The following is a 17638-nucleotide window of genomic DNA, read 5'->3' on the forward strand; positions in this document are numbered from 1 at the left end:
GGATGGGAAATGGAGCAGCCAGGACTCGAACCAGCACCCAGAGGGGATGTCAGTGTCAGAGGCAGTGGCTTAACCCACTATACTGCAACACTGGCCCCATGTGCATTTTTAAAAGAAAAGTCCCATGGATGGTTGGGCAGAGGCAGGCAACTGAACATTCATATCCATGCCACTGGGCGCGTGGTGCTCAGCGGTACTCAGGAAATGCCAGGCGTCTCCTGGAATTCACACACTCATAAAAAGGCGCATTACAGGAAAACTACGATGGAGTTCAAAATTTAACACACTTCTGCTTTCAGTCTTCTTCCAGGAACCTTTTGAAGAGCATACGTGGCATGAATGCACGTGAGTTCATGATGGGTGGATACCTGGGAGTCAGGTCAGTCTCCTGTGTTGCTTAGACCACCCACTGAACTCAGACCATGGAAAAGATAGGAAGTGAAGGGAGGCAAGGTCTTGGCCAAAGAGCGGGAGGAAGTGGAACGGGAGTCAGGGGCCCTCCCCAAGCCCTTGGCCAGCTCTCCTACCTGGCCTCCCTTCCCTCCTACCTGGTACCTGCAGTTTCATCGACTGTTAGGTTTACCACAGGGTATTGCAACCACTTACTTACTTTCTCCCTTCTAAATTGCCTACTGCAGGGCCAGTGCTGTGGTGTAGGAAGTTAAACCTCCACCTGCAGTGCCGGCATCCCATATGGGCACCGGTGCCAGTATCGGCTGCTCCACTTCTGATCCAGCTCCCTGCCAAAGTGCCTAGGAAGAAGCTCCTGGCTCCTGGCTTCGGCCTGGCCCAGCCCCGGCAGTTGTGGCTATTTGGGGAGTGAACCAATAGATGGAAGACCTCTCTCTCTCTCTCTCTCTCTCTCTGCCTCTGGCTCTCCTTCTCTGTAACTCTTTCAAGTAACTAAATAAATCTTAAAAAGAAAAAATTGCCAGCTCCTTGAGGACTCCTCTGGCTGGGAAATGGAACAAATGAAAAGTGCTCAAGAAAGGCCAGCTGAACGAAGCGTGCACAGACTGAATGGAGATGCTGGGGAGCAGGGCGGGCAGGCGCGGCAGGCAGCCCAGGGCCGTGCATTTGCTGCTCCGGATGGAGGAGGAGGCCCCATGCGCTCGCCCCTACCTTTCGATGCCGCTGAGTTTATGGCGGTGCTTCCTCGACATGAGCAGCCCCCCGCCCCACGCGGCCTGCAAGGAAAAGAAAGAGAGGCACAGAGCTGTGGTGATGCGTAAGGCTCCCGAGCCGGTCACGCCACGTGAGACGGAACTCAAAGCAACAAGCAAGCGGTAGTGATGATTCACTGCGGGACACTTCCCCAAAACTTCCTCCAGGGCAACATCGGGATGCAGGCCAGTCAGGTCTGAGCCTGGAGCGCCTCAAGGTCCTCACAGAGCCCCTGGGATGGCCCTGGAACCCAGGCAAAGCCCTGGGGCCCGCTCCCTGGCTCCCCCTCAAGCAGAATTCCAGCAGCTCCCACCAGGGTGGCAGCTCCCCCAACAGCTCCTGCGATGGCAAGGAGCTCACGCGCACCCTCGCTGAGCAGTGTGGGATGCCACGTGACACAGCAGCAGTCCGTGTTTGCTCTGTCCCGGGGCAGATCACCCCGCTGGTCAGTTCTAAGAACTTAAATCCATAAGGGAATGGACCGAGGGAAAGAAAAATTGCACCTAATCACACCTGTGAAAACACTCGTTTTGCATTGATGGGAAAACTCAGGATTAAATCTCTTAGTTGATAATGCCTTCCATGCACTGCCTGATTTGTCCCACAGGTAGCAGATACACATTTTTTAAAGAGAAATGTCATAGATGGCTGGAGCAAAGGCAGGTCGCTGAGTGTGCACACTGATGGCACTTTTTAATACATTTTGTATCTTTTTTCTCTGAAATCTCTGTATTTCTCTGAAATCAGCTGTATTTTAGTCTGTAACCATTTGATCAAAAATATCTACCTGGAAAGGTGATGGAGACTGTACTCTAGGATGACCCCCAGAGGACAGCAACTGGCCAGGAAGGGACTGGACGAGTCCCAGAGGACGGCCGAGGTCCACAGCACGTGCCAGTCGTGAGGGCCAGGGAAGGGCTGGATCCACTGTGGCATGCAGGCAAGAGGGGCCAGCTGGGGAGAAGCCTGAGGCAAGTCACAAAGCAGAGCTGCTCCTACCCCCGGAGGGACCGAGCCCCCTGCGAGTCACGGCACTTACGTCGACGTGCAGCCAGAGGTTGTACTTCTCACACAGATCTGCAATCTCCTGTATCGGGTCAAAAGCTCCATAAACAGTCGTGCCGGCCGTCGCGTTGACATAAAGAGGAACATACCCCTGCAAGGGGAGAGAGACAGGAGCATGAGTCTTTGTCACCTTTGTCCTTTGCTCATTTCCACAGGACACAGAAGAGCTGCAGGGGCATTTATTTCCAACGGCGATCGGCAAAGCCGCTGCGTATCAGCTGCTCCATCGGGCAGTGTTCTCCGCTGGTCCATGCACTCACATGTTCATTTACTCAACAAATATGTTGTGAGTGATTCGCACATGCCAGGTCCTGTGGGAGGTGTCAGGGATACAGCAGTGAGCACAACAGAGGAGGAATTCTGCTGTAGTGGGGGAAAGGGCAGTGAGAGACAGTAGCGAAGTCAAGTACAAATATATGGTATGTCTGATAGCGTTAAGTTCTTATGGCAAAGAAATAAAGAAGGGCAGAGTCATAAGGTTCTGGAGTGAGGGGCAGTGGTTTTCAATCTCAGCTGGACATTTTCTTTTTGGGTGCTGTGTTGTTCAAACGGTGCTGATATAATAACTATACTGAAGCACTGTTTGGTTATTTAAAATGACCTACCTACTACAAAAGCCGAAACACTCACTAATAGCAAACATGGTGAAATGTTGACACAATCAAGACATAAATGAGGAAATGGAGTAATAGAGCTAAGACAAGCTGTGGGAAAACCTATGAGTGTTGGAGTTTTGGAAGCTCAGCTCCATCTGAATCCTTGCTCTGTCCATCCATGTCTCTGCTGAGACCCCCAACAACTAACCACAAATATAGAAGGAGGTACAGGAATGCGACCAGGACAACCATGTGTTAGTAAATGGCCTGCCGGCTACCTGGCAATGACTTGTGGATATATCTGTTCTATGAAATTTTTTTGTTTAATGGAGTTTGTTGAGGCTGGATCTGCCAAGTAACATGGGCCATTTGCCAGGGCATGGAAGTACTTGGCTAAAAAGAATCCTAGGCTAAAATAGTATTTGTTAAAAGGAGATGATACCTAACCAGGAGCAACTGAAAAGCTCGGTTATGTCCCTTCATGATGCCCAGGGAGTTGATTTATTGAAGAATGCCAAACTAATCCTTTGGCACAATGAAGGTGGGATACAGACACAGCTTTAAATTCATTTCACAGGCTAGCAACAAGTAAATATCTGCTAAAAGAATTTTAGAACACAATAAAATGCCCTCTTACGTTATCAAGGACTTTTATTGTCTAGGGGCACAAAGCAGGGAATTTTTAAAAAATTTATATCCGCTGGACTTTAAATGCTCCATGGAGAATATACCTTTTGCTTGGATTCAAGAATTTTTGCCTCTAAATCAGCCGGGATTATCTTCCCCCTGTAAGAATTGCAAAAGGAGAGAGATTAGAATGAAGAATCAATGAGATTGCACATGAAACAACTTGAGCGGCAGCTAAAAAAGTAATTTAATCGGATATTTTCAACAGACCATTAGCAGCTTGGCACACTGCACTGAGCCAGTCCTTAAGCACAATAAAACAAATTTAACAGATGAACACATTTCATATATCAAGAACCTAATATTCACTCTCCCTCGCCTACCTTTCATTGCACTTTATCAAAATCACATTGTCGGTTCCAAAGCCAAGCGCAGCCCCAGCTTTCTTGATGGAATAGTGACTCTACAACAAACAGAGGTTCGAGGTTAGAAGTTAGACAGTCCCATTGAAAATACCACAATCCATGAGCAAGCACCCCCAACTCACATGTTCTGAGGTGAAGAGGACCAGTTTGGGCACGGCGGCCATGCCCTTTGTCTTAACTTCCGGAAAGTACTTGTAGCGGGCAGCCATGATGCTGTACAGGTTGGAAATGGCTCCCCCTGTCAGCAAGCAGACAGATTGGGAGGTGTTGGGGGCGTTTTGTTACTGTTGCTAACAACAAAGGCTGAGGGAGACAAGGCTGAGAGGTCCCAAAGGGGAAGGAAGGAAGTCAAGTTTTGCTGACTTTGACTTTCCTATTGCCAGGGGCTTTCCTCAGGACTCTGCCCTGGGAACACAAACAGTGACACTGTTCCAAAGCTAGCTGGACAGTTTCGCAGGAAGGGATTCACACACTCCAGTGCCCTGCCCACCTGAAGCCTAGGCAGAAATATAAAGAGGAGGCAGGGGCAGTGACTGCAGAGAGAGAGAAAGAGGTGAGTTACAACCCTCTTGCTTCCACTTTCTGCTCCATCTATTTGCCAAACAAAGATGAATCTGTTCCTGAAGTCAGAGAGACAGAGAAGGAGAAAGCAATGGAGCTTTCAGAAGGAAACCATGACATTACTGGGTCACCTGCCTGAGAACTTTCTTCAAGGATCAGTTATTGAGTCATTTAGGAGAGCTCTAAATTGATGAGAATAAAAACAAACTCGTGTTGACTGAATAAAGACACAGGGAGGACTAAGGGAACTATCTACCTATGTCAGGCCAACACAGATCCATCACTTTCACATTAATTACACAATTAAACATGCAAATACATGGTCTGCTTGAATGGCCTGGATAATTGCAATTCTTTCTTCTCTTCACCTGTACACAATTACACTGTCTCTGACACCTTCTATAACTCCCCTTGCCCTCCAAGAATTATTTATTTTAAAGATTCTTATTGTATCTATTTTGAAGTTGAGATTCAAAGTAGATATGCTATTTTGGTTGAACTCAAGCAATTAATTGATAGTCTCGATTCACTGATCCCCAACAAAATCAAACAGCTGTTGGTAGAATGGAGTTGTCCAGCATTAACCAGACACAGCTTTTGTCAGTTTGTACAGATTCAGGCTCAGCCTTTGTTAGTTCACATTGAATGCAGCATTCTTGTTAGCCTTCATCCTAACAAAGACAGGAAGACATGGGATCAAAACTATTTTTTAAAGTCATTGTTCTCCCTCAACCCCACTTTGTACTTAGGGTTCCCAAGGCTCCATACTGCAGACCTTGAGGAGAGTCAAAGAGAAGATAACCTACCAGGAGAAAATATCCCATCACCATCTTTACTCGACCAGCCAACTATCTCTCTCATCTTCTTCAGTGTTATCTGCTCCATGAGGACAAACACTGGTGCAATTTCATAGGTAAACCTGGAAAGGTGGCGAGAAAAAGGATGAAAATGAGGAAGTCCAGCCATTCCATTGTGAGAACACAAATGATTGATATAGTGTTTGTGCTTGGTTTCTAAAAAAAAAAAAAAAGATGCTCAAAACCACTAAAACAATTCATTTCCTGGAAATCCTTTAAGTCATCAATCATCAAATGTCAGAAACCAGGCTGGGTTACTGAGGCAGGCGGTGGAAGTGCCTGCTCTGTGATACTTCACCGACCAACCAGATTCTCATCTGAATGGAATGTCGTAGGTATGATCCACGCAGAGGAAACAAAAGAAAGAAAATGACTTTTCTGCGTCCCTTTTACTACTAAGATTGTAGGACAGTGCAAATGATAATTTTAAAAAATGTTTTCTCAGTTCTACATATAATTGCTTTGCAACATATTTTAAAAACTGACTGCCAGTTTCACACTTGTAGAATCTATATAGGCAAGCCAAAGTCTATCTTTTCAAAACAATGTAAATATCTGAAAGCTAACTGTGAAGATAATTGGAAATATTGACCCAGGTTTTAAAGATCTCAATATAATTATCAGCATAGTTTTTCTACTGATAATCCCCAATCACAACTATGTTTCTATAATTCTCTGAAGTCAATATCTGTCAAGAATAATTATTAGCAATGATTTCCTAATTACTAATTATAAATAACAAGAAGACAGTCAACTGGCACACATAGCTAACTGTGGGCATCAGACATCCTGGCAGTTTACATTTTTCTACAAATAAACTGATTTTTAAAAAAAGGCTCTTTGCAAAGCAATCCCAAGCAACAGCCTAGTCTGGTGGACTAGTCATTGGAATGGGATCATGATACCAAACATATGTCCTGAGAGGATTCAAGGCAGATCTAGCCACAGAAAAGTAAAGTAGAAAAAAAAAAAAAAATCTTCATTAAGCTCTGAGGATCTTGGCCTTTCTTGTATTTGCTTGGCCGTCTTCAGCACTAGTCTGCGGGGTGGGTTCAGGCCATCCCTGCTGTAGAGAGATGCTACAAGGACACAGCCAACTGGTTGGTGAGGTTATCATTGGTTAGGGAGTGTAGGCTGAACGCCAATGTCAAGGAGTAATGGGAATTCTTGCTAGGTTAATGGTTTAGAAAATCTATTTGGAAAGATTAGATAACCACATAAGACACAAATGAAGCTACCAAGTTTTAATGATGGAGGGAAAAAAGCAGTCACATTAATCATATGGCAGTAGAAGAAGACAAAAAGATCCTGGAGGATCCTCAGGATATCTGTTGGTAGGATAATTCTGTTTCCAAAAAGACAACATCCATTTTCTTTGGGAGGCCCCTGGAAACTTAGGAGGAAGACCCTTGGGAAACATGTGTTCAGTTACCATCACCTCTGGAGGTCACAATCATGCTTTGGTCCTGCTCTGAGCCCCATCACCGTAGCAACAACACTCCCTCATGTCTGATGGCCTGATAAAGGAAGAAGAAGAGAAGGATTCCTGGTTTAGCCTGTGCTGCTGAGATGCAAACTCATGATGTGCTTCTAACCATTCTTGAACAAAGTGTTATCAATAGTTCCAGTGATTTTTGGAAATGTCAGAATGGTAAAAATGTTGAACGGTGAAGAGCTACTGGTGGCAGGTGTGTGCTAGAAATTCACAATACCAAATACAGTTGTCTGTGGAAGGTAAGGAACATATGGAATCATACAACAAAACTTTAGAACTGTATCAAGGATTGGATGAAAGTTGAGTGAGAACCAAGTCAGCGTTAGATGGCCACACAGGAACCAAATGGGGAAGGGAGATGGAATGGTACTGAAGACCAAGGGGTGGCCCATGCTTTACATAAAATTAGGTTCGTGATTCGTGAGTTGAGCAAAATCAGCCTTCCTAGCTGAGGACCAGGAACACGGCCACTACTCCCAGGATCAGGAGGAAGCATCTAGGGAGTTTGATCATGACACCATTGGATCTCCAGTATTACAGGTCCTTATCTGAGCTGGGTACCTGATTCCTACACTTTTTTTTCAGGTGTGCTCAATAAATATACTGAGTGACGATTTCCTGCAAGGTGCCATTCTATGTACCAAGGAGTCCAAGATGTTATAAGACACCATTTCCAAGCTGAGTAAGAAGATTACTAGGATGAATCCAGCACTTGCTCCTTGGCCTTAGCTGCATGCTGTTTGATAGTCCCTGCCTGAACCTGAAGCACCAAGTATCTTGCAGCTAACGCTAAGCCTACCCTGACTCATGAGCTTGGTCCTGACATCCTATCCTGGAAGCTGGTAGGCTGGCCCTAGCTGCTGGTTCGCAGCCAGGTCTGATCTTTGCACTAACATGGTGTTACCCATTTCTGACACTTTCTCTGACACTGCCTTCCCATCCTGGGCCATGGTTGACAATCGATGGTGAGGGTGCTGGGGTCTGCCTACACCTAAAGCCTTAAAGAAGCCCTTGAAGCCTGGAGCAGTGGGTCCTACCTTAATGGAGGTTAAGACCACTTTGGGAATCCTAGAAAAGCTATGGTCCCTCTCTCCGGTTAAACAATGAGAATATGCACATCATTTTGTATTCAAATGATAAAAATTCTCCTCTTGCAACCTGGACCCCAGATTACTCACCCCTTTCCCCAGTGACAGATGGAAGAGGATACAGTCAAGAGGGTGAAGGCCCACTGTTGATCAGAAGAGACCAGTGAGATGCTGAAGTCAGAGTACGAGATGACCCTCCCGAATCAGAGAACCAGACATTAAGTCTGCCGAGAGCTCTAGGTCGAAGCATCACAACATGGACCGGAAGTAGGGGTTTAAAACGCTAAGAAGGTAAAGTTCATGGAGTGACACAAAAGAGGAGCTCTGAGTCTTTCCACGTGCTGAGTCGGGAGGGGAGTCAGGCCTGCTGCAGTGCTTCAGCTCACCTGCCTAGTGGGGTTCATGTGAAACTCGAGCAAGTGCATTGTAAGAAGCTGTGGTTCGCTGTGGAAGCGTCTGCTGGTTCCAACCACATCCGTTTCTCTTGCTTCATGACATTTCATTTAGGGTTGCTGTTCACCCAGACCATATTTTCTGGTCTCCTTGGATGTGGCCATGGAACTAAGTTCTGGCTAAAGAGGCACTATGGGAAATGGGTGGCTTCTGAGAAAGTGCCTTAGCAGTAGGGAGTTAGGTTCCCCCTCTGTCCCCCCTACATCCCTTACTTCTCTACTCCACTTCCTCCTCCCTTCCTTGGTTCTGGAACGCAGTGGTGAGGGCTAGAGCTCTAACAGCCAGCCTGTACCATGAAGTAACTTCAAGGATGACTCTAGGGATCAGAAAGGCACAAAGACCCCTGATGACCGTCAAACTGGGAACTTCTTTAATGAAAGAAGGAAGGGCTCTTCTGTGTTGTCTCTCGTATTAGACTTCTCATCACAGATGTGGGATGTAGCATATCTTCACCTTAAAAGGTTACACACTTGAGGGAAACCTAGTGAGACCCTCTGCCGTCCAGAGATGACAAGAGGTGAAACAGAAGAACCAGGAGAGTGAAGGAAGGAGTCTCTGATAGCAGCAGACGTGTCTCCTAGTGCACGTGGTATACCAGCATGCAGCAGGCTCTGAGGCCTGGGGACCCTTCAGTCTGAGGACCACTCTGTAGGCTGGATATTATCCCCACCTTCCCGATGAAGAAACTGAGGCCGAGGGAAACTGATTTGCATGAAGATCTCACAGTTAGCACATCTCTGAGTCAGACCCCCGAGTCCTTCCCATCCCAGGGGCCTTTCTCTGACAAAGGAGAACTGCTTCCTGTAGCTCCCCTCGAACAGCCCGCCCAGCAGCACAGGATGACTGATGACGCCTACAGAAAGCTTCTCCCATGTAATTTCTATGAAAGTAAAGTGCTAAAGGCTTGAGATCTTAACCTGCTAACACAGGACTGAGCTGTAGCTTGCCACTGAGATTTTGTATTGTTACTGGCTGTGTGAAGGCAGGCTGCTGCTGTTCATACCGGGGCACTGTTCAACCTGCACAATTGTGCCTGGCGGCCTTGTTTTGGAAAGAAGGAGTGGAACATTCCTTAGGTGACCACACATTTGCAAATTTTTCTTTGGCTCTTCCCTGGGCCCTCACTTGAAAGAATGTTTGTATGTTTGAGAGATGTATGCACAGGCAGGTATAAGAGTGCGGACATAAGACGTTCTTTCTTTTCTAATAGTCAGACACCTTATACTATGCCACTTGAATTAGGATTTGGGAAGGTTCTTTTACAAAGACTGTACTGAGGAGGAGAGCTACTATTCTCTGTTATCAATGGCTACCCCAAATCAATGAAAGGTGGGTGTTTGGTGCAGCTGTTAAAACCCCCCACGTCCTACACTGGAGTGCCTGGGTCTGAGTCCCAGCTCTGCTTCTATTTTTTTCTTAAGATTTATTTATTTTATTCAAAAGGCAGAGTTACAGACAGAGGGAAACACAGAGACTGAGAGATCTTCCATCTGCTGGTTCACTCCCCAAATGGCCACAATGATCAGAGCTGGGCCGATCCAAAGCCAGGAGCCAGGATTTTCTTCCAGGTCTCCCACATGGGTGGCAGGAACCCAAGTACTTGTGCCATCCTGTGCTGCTTTTCCAGTTGTGTTAGCAGGGAGCTAGATTGGAAGTGGAGCAGCTGGGACTCGAACTGGCACCCATATGAGATGCCAGCCCTGCGGGAGGAGCCTTAATCTTCTACACCACAGCACCAGGCCCCCAGCTCTGCTTCTAATTCTAGCTTCCTGCTAATGTGCATCTGGGGGGGGGCAGTGGTGATGGCTCACACACTTGGGTCCCTGCCGCGCACATGGGAATCCTGGATTGAGGTCCAAGCTCCTGGCTTCAGCATGGCCCTGCCCTGGCTGTTGCCAGCATTTGGGGATCAACCAGCAAATGGAAAATCTCTCTGCCTTTCAATCAATCGATCAATCAATCAATCAAACCAAGAAAGAAATCAATTTTTTCAAATTCAATGAGAGTGCAGGTCAAAAAAGCGAGTAGATCACTAAGCCGTGCTCTTTGAAACAGAGGCAGGCTCCTCTGCCATGCTTTCCCCACACCACTCCCAGCTGAAGAAGGCACTGCAACAAGGGCACAGCGTTCCTGCAGAGCTGCTACAGTGCCACCACACTGCACACGTGCCTGGGGAACCAGCTTAGAACAACCTCTAGGTAATGGTAATTACTTCTTCAGACAGTGCCTTGTCTCCAGAACTGACAGAAACTGTTTCCCTATTTTAAATAACCTTCTCTATCGATCTGTTGGAATCACATCATATTTTATAAATATCTACTGTTCAGTGCAGCTGCAAGTACTACATGTCATGTAGTTGAACTGGCCTTGACCTCGGATGGCTGGGGCATATTTTAGTGTTTCGTGGCAGGGCTGATGTAAGAGAGGAGTAGGGGACTTTGATTTTATGAACACAGACAAGAAAAGGAGAATTTGTGGAATTTTTCAGGTTCAAGAAAGACTTGGTTCAAAGGGTTGAGTTCCTTTTATTTACCTTGAGCTTATATACTGTGAAATTGCAGCTAAGATCCTTGCAGAATACAATACCGGAAAACACTGAGGAATTTGGTGTCTGTATTAATATATATACTTGGGCCTTCATGAGTATGCACTTTTTTTGTTGTTGCTGTTATTAAAGATTTATTTTCTTTGGGGCCAGTGCTGTCACATAGTGGGGTAAGCCTCCACCTGCAGTGCCAGCATCCCGCATGGGTATCAGTTCAAGTTCCAGCTGCTCTACTTCTGATCCAGCTCCCTGCTAATGTGCCTGGGAAAGCAGCAGAAGATGGCTCAAGTTCTTGGGCCCCTGCACCCATGTGGGAGACCTGAATGAAGATTCTGGCTCCTGGCTTCAGCATGGCCCAGCCCTGGCTATTGTAATAATTTGGAGAGTGAACCAGCAGACGGAAGACTTCTCTCTTTCTGCCTCTGTCTCTCTTCCTCTCTCTGACTTTCAAATAAATAAATCAATATTTTTTTTAAAAATTATTTACTTTATTTGAAAGGCAGAGTTACAGAGAAAGGGAAAGACAGAGAAAGAGATCTTTCATCTGGTGGTTCACTCCCTAGATGGCTGCAACAGTCAGGGCTGGGCCACGCCAAAGCCAGAAGCCTGGAGCTTCATTCAAATCTCCCACTGGGTACAGGGGCCCAAGAACTTGAACCATCCTCCATTGCCTTCCCAGGCAGATTAGCAGGGAGATGGATTGGAAGTGGAACAGCAGGGATGCAAACTGGTGCTTATATAAGATGCTGGTACTGCAGGTGGCAGCTTAACTTGTTGCACCACAATGCTGGTCCCTTTCACTTTGCTTTTTTTCAAGTATTTTCCAAATAGGTGACTTAAAAAAAACCAACTCAGTATTTTCTAATTTACATTGATCCTTAGTATTAGATACTACAACTAAATGTTACTGTCTGTTTTCAAGTTAAAATTAGTAGATTATGGTGTCTATACTCACTAGTTTATTTCTATACCACAAATCATAATACAGTAAAGACCACAGAAGGAAGTGTTTTGTTCAAGGCCATCATCCAAGCAATTGCATCTTTGACCTGACTTGCCATTGGCCCTTTGGAGTGTCGGTGATCTGCATGGACACCCTGTGATGTCAACCATGACTTGTGAGCAGGGAGCATGAAAACCATTTTCTCTTTTCAATCAGTTTAATCTTGTATGGCTTTCAGCACTAAAGGCTTCACTTGTCACATTTGCTTTTTAAAATTTGTCATTGTCATTTTAAATTATCATACAAAGCAGGAATCCTTAGCTAACAGAAACTTTTCTGAATGTAGTTGAGGATCTTGGTCATTGCCTTAAACAACTTTTGAACACACATGCATCAGTATATAATTTTTAAATGCCTTTCAGATTTTGGCTGGTAGCAGTTTGTTAAAGAAAAATAGAATACCTTGAGCTTTAATAACTTTCATTCTATCTTGATGTCAAATGGAATTTCTCATTTTAAACAATACCACCCTTTCACCTAAATTCATTTTTCAGAATCTACTTTACCATGAACTTCTAAAGCAGGTGGCTAGTTTCTTAATATTCTATAGTGAGTAATCCTCATATAATTCTTACATGGTTATTATTAAATCATTGGAAGAAATGTGTTTCATTATTTGCCCCTGAATTTTTTAGTAGAATGTGATGCATGGTCTGGTGTTGACAGAAATGACAGAACTCACTAGGAGGTGACGAACCCTTGTAACCTTCTGACCTGTCTGCCTTTAGGGCATGCACACATGGAGGAAACTTGAAAGGGACCCTGTGAAAACCACCCTGAGCAATATTTGCCCTCTCTGGACCTTACAGTCAGTTTCATATAAATTTACAAGAACTTAGAAACAAACAAGGGCTTTGTCTACACACACAAGTATGGGGAAATAAATGTCAAATTCAGAAAAACAGCAATTTTCAAAGGAATATACAGTGGATCACTACCAGCTGAATGTTGCTTTAGAATTTTAAGTGGAGCAATAGGTTTGTGACTTTAAGGAAGCTTCACTTATAGAGGAAATGTGACCTGAATAGTAAGGACCACGTGCTTGAATGGGAAAAGGAAACCGAGATCAAACACCACAACCTGACCTTTTACATGTACTGTTCAGAGAAATGGAGCCTTTGAACATCAAATTTCACTCTAAACTTTGAAAGCTAGAGTTATTACTTCTCTTAAATATTTTTCTGAAGTTGCATTATTCAATTCAAAAATAGTTTATATGTATGTACTATTAAAGCAGAATGGTGATAAACCTAAGAGGTTCTAAGAGAAAAGATGACCAAGGCAACTTTAATAAAATAGGACCATTGGCATTGAATTTGGAAAGAAACAAGCCATAGTCATACATCATGACTGTGGAATATGTGGGACTTACATATTAGTGTTGGCAGTTGATGTCAGCCATTCGCCTGCTAAGCCAATGATATCCAATCCAGTGGAGAGCTGGTTGAAAAATCGAGGATGACCTAGAGAGAAGAGTAACAGGCAAGCATCAACGCAAATCTGGATTTTTCAATCTATATTCAAAGCAAAAGGCTTCTCCCATTAGGCAACATTCATACAGCCTCCATCCCAGTTCTATCAAAGCTACCCAAGGATATTGGAGAAAGGGAAGGTGGACCCACTCTATAAAAACCCTTAGCATTAATGAGGCCTCCCAAATTTCTAGGTTTCTGAAGCATCATGCTTTAAATTTAAAAAGAAATCCAAAATCATGCAACTAATGATGCTTTCGAATATTTTACTTGTTGACTTCCAGACAAACTCCTATTTCACATGTATTTTTTTCCATTACAAAAGAAAATGTAGTTGATCCTGATTTTTCCCCCTGCTTAAAAATCTCAAAGTTTTAAATCCCCAAATCGAGGTTTTCTGATAGAGAAGAGGCTGTAGGCCTCCACGAGGGTTCTTGGCTCTGTGGGCCAAACCAAGCTTGGAGTAAGTACCAGCTCCAGTGCTGACGCTGCTAGCAACCATCACTCCGTGGTGCTCTATGACACATGCGACATCAAGCAGTGTTTTGCCCATACATAATCAGGTGCCCATTAAACTAAATTTATTGTTGAGACCACCCTAGCATCTTCACTATGAACTGGACAGAGTCAGCCTCATCCACCCACTGAGTTGCTGGAGAAATAACTGTTATGGCTTCACAATTCTAAAGGCCTGTGCGACCCACAGTCTGCTTTAGCAGGCTTTGTGCTTAGCAAATTCAGGGTTGTTGGCCAACTTGGCGTTCACCAGAAAACTCAACTCCACATCAGCAGGCTTGGCTCAGCTGTCACGGAGTCAACACAATAGATTGTCTAGGGAGGTGTGACAGAGAACTGGTGCTAGGAAGATATGCTGACGCCTAGGTTTCCAGTGGAAATTGCCTTTGCCTCTGAAGTAACTGCCAGGGAGCTAGTGTGTGAGTGTTCCTGCTCCGAATCCCCTGAGGATGCCTGGTCTTCCCTAGATGGGAGCGAGACTCATTCAGGGCATCCGGACTATGATTATATCGGAAGAGACCAAGCTCTGTCTCTCAAGAGACCTCCAAATAGATAAATAAAAGTGGAATAAACAATAAACAGCATAAGTATGCAACTGGATTCCAGATGATCACGTACACTATTCCAAATAGCTTAAACTATTCTATTTTACTCGTTTGCTCAGTGCCAGCAGAATCCATGACAACTCCTGCAACGTAACAAAGGTTGTTGAAATCCATTAAAATATTTACGCAACACCCCATCTGAACACTCTTAACAAATATTTCACTCTAAGGAAGGAATGAACCATAAATAAATGCAATCATATTTTTGATAATGTATAAAAACAACTTCACATGGCAGAGACAAAAGACAAACTCTTTGCCCACTGAAATACACAAGACTCAAAGTCCCCCCAGACCTTACACTTAGCTTATGGCTACAACCTTGTGCCTCCCAAAATCTGAGCTCAGAATTTCTATCAAGTAACAAAATAACATAGTTTTAATTTCAATTTCAATTCTCTATATTCCATAAAAATAATGGACGCTATATAGGATACTGAGCAGCACCTAAACTCAACTAGGCTGAGGAAAAAAGTTTTTGGTTTTTTAAGGGAAAGTTTTTCAACAAGTAAACTGTAAGGGGGAAGAAAAGGAGTGGAGCGGGGAACTATTGATTACGAGACGCATCAACCAACTGCAATGTGAAGAACCTAGATTCTCCTTCAAAAGAATTATAAATATTAATATTTATACATTCATGAGATGATTGGAAATTTGAACACTGAATATTTCATATTAAGGAACTGTACGTTTTGTGAATTTTTTCAGGTATAACAATGACTCCGTGGTTATGCCTTTTGTTAACAGAGTTCTTGAGGACAAGGACTATTTATGGATCAATAATATTATGTTGGAGAGTTGCTTCCAGATAATACAGAAGAGAAGGAAGTGGTTGGAGGTACAGGTGAAACAAAATTATCCGGAGTTGATAATAAACTGGGTATTGGGTATAAAGCGTTCATTATATGATTCTACTTTTGTATAGTTTTAAAATTTGCTAGGATAGGAGCAGGCATTCTGCCAAGTCATTAAGATGCCTGTGTCCCACATCAGTGTGCCTTGGTTCACTACCCGGCTCTGGCTCCTGCCTCCACCTCCCTGCCAGTGCAGGCTCTGGGCGACAGCAGTGATGATTTGAGTAACTGGGTTTCTGCTGCCCACAAGGGAGACCTAGATTGAGACCTCAACCCCTGGCTTTGGCTCCTAGTCCAGGCCCGGTGGCTGCTGGCATTTGATGAGTGACCCAGTACACAGGAGTGCACTCTCTCCCTTTATCTGTCTACCTCTCAAACATGAAAATGCAATTTAAGACATTTTTTCTGTAATAAAAAGTTAAAGAAGGACTAGCCAAGAAAGTCTGGTGTATCTACAAATCACCTAAGTAGCTGCTGTGACCGAGGGCTGATTTGTAGCTGGCGGAACACAATATGCTGGTTCTTTCTTTGAAGAAGTCTGTGGGGGCAGGTGCTGTGGTGCGGCAGGTTAAGCCACTGCTTTGAATACCCGCATTCCATTTTGCAGTGCCTGGATTAAGTCCTGGCTACTCTGTTTCTGCTCCAGCTTCCTATAACCTGCACCGGAGGCAGCGGAAGGTGGCTCAAGGACTTAGGTTCTTGACACCCATGCAGGAGACTCAGATGGAGTTCCTGGCACCTAGATTTGCCTTGGCCCAGCCCTGGCTGCTCTAGGTACTTGAAGAGTGAAGTAGCAGATGGAAAATTTTTCTGTCTGTGCCTCTCCCAAATAAATAAATCTTAAAAAGAAAAAAATGGGCCAGCGCCGTGGCTCACTTGGCTAATTCTCCTCCTGCAGCACTGGCACCCTGGGTTCTAGTCCCGGTTGGGCTGCCGGGTACTAGTCCCAGTTACTCCTCTTCCAGTCCAGCTCTCTGCTGTGGCCCGGGAGGGCAGCAGAGGAGGGCCCAAGTGCTTGGGTCCCTGCACCAGCATGGGAGACTGGGAGGAAGCACCTGGCTCCTGGCTTCAGATTGGTGCAGCACCGGCTGTAGCGGCCATTTGGGGGGTGAACCAATGGAAGGAAGACCTTTCTCTCTGTCTCTCTCTCACTGTCTATAACTTTACCTGTCAAATAAAAAAGAAAAAAAAAGAAAAAAATGTCTTTTGTTAACTTGTCAAGAATTTCCAAATGCCTCATCATCCCTGTGTAGGCTATAACCCCATCAGATGGTTCTCACTACTAAACCAAACCATTATGTGGACTGAGCATTAATGCACTGATACCTTAAAAAATATTGCCCACGTGTGTAGCTACACATGGGCTGTGCTCTGTCGCTTCGGTATCTACTTCTAGATCACAGATCCACAACCAGGAGCTGTCCTCATTGATGTGCCAGCACCAGTCTGCTTTCGCAGGGTCAAAATGAGATGTAGCAGAAGGCACCATGGTGCTCGGAAAACTAAAAACCCTGCAGACGCGAATATTTGCTCTCAGCTACATCTCTGAAGAACAGGAATGGATGGTGCAGGCTGAATCCCGAGTGGCTTCACACACTGCACTCATGACAGTCCAGGTTTTGCCTGGCCAGAAGAGCCTGCAGCTTCACCCCTGATATGAGAATTTGTGATGATAAAGTCCTGTGTTTTTCTCTGAGGGACAACATTACTCAGGACAAAAATATGAGGGTATTATAAAAAGTTTGTAGAAAACAGTTATATGCAAATGTGCATTTTCCATGAACTTTAAAAAAATTTGTTTCAATTTTGTTTCTTTGGAAGAGAGAGAGAGAGAGGCAGAGAGGGGAGAGAGAGAGAAAGAGAGAGAGAGCAAGCGAGTGAGCACTTCAATCCACTGGTTCGCTCCCCAAATGCCTACAACATTCCTGGCTAGGCCGGGCTGAAGCTGGGGGCAAGGAACTCAGTCTGGGTCCCCCACGTCAGTGGCAGAGACTCGGCCCCTGAGCCACCACCTGCTTCCTCCCAGGAGGCACATTAGCAGGAAGTGGGGATGGAGAGTGGAGCTGCAACTTGAGCCCAGGCATCTGCTATGGGATGAGGAGGTCCTAAGAGAGGGTTTAATCACTCCGCCAAATGCCCCTCCAGGAACTCTTTGAAGTACCCTCATGTGTGGTTCTCATGTTTCTGAGAAAGTGTGTATAGCGTGACTGAGAAAATAAAATACACTGGCCCAAAGCAAGACAAGCTAAAACAAACATAGGGAATTCTGGTTCTTCCTCATCCAGCCACGTAATGTGACCTGGTCTCCATCA

At 45.0% G+C, this 17638-nt stretch overlaps 1 protein-coding gene across 1 annotated transcript in view; it reads right to left on the bottom strand.

Moving 5' to 3' along the window:
- The window catches only part of GAD1 (glutamate decarboxylase 1), a 43275-nt gene that overhangs the window by 11052 nt on the left and 14585 nt on the right, over window positions 1-17638 (bottom strand). The window contains exons 6-12 of the mRNA XM_002712277.6: window positions 13252-13342; window positions 5245-5357; window positions 4000-4115; window positions 3836-3915; window positions 3557-3611; window positions 2204-2320; window positions 1123-1187 (exon numbers count right to left, since the gene is read on the bottom strand). Of these exons, the coding sequence (XP_002712323.1) occupies window positions 1123-1187; window positions 2204-2320; window positions 3557-3611; window positions 3836-3915; window positions 4000-4115; window positions 5245-5357; window positions 13252-13342 (637 nt within the window). The remainder of the gene's footprint in view (window positions 1-1122; window positions 1188-2203; window positions 2321-3556; window positions 3612-3835; window positions 3916-3999; window positions 4116-5244; window positions 5358-13251; window positions 13343-17638) is intronic.

Source organism: Oryctolagus cuniculus, chromosome 3 (assembly GCF_051225735.1).
Source record: "Oryctolagus cuniculus isolate XC-2025 breed Fujian yellow rabbit chromosome 3, ASM5122573v1, whole genome shotgun sequence".
Classification (NCBI taxonomy): Eukaryota; Metazoa; Chordata; class Mammalia; order Lagomorpha; family Leporidae; genus Oryctolagus; species Oryctolagus cuniculus.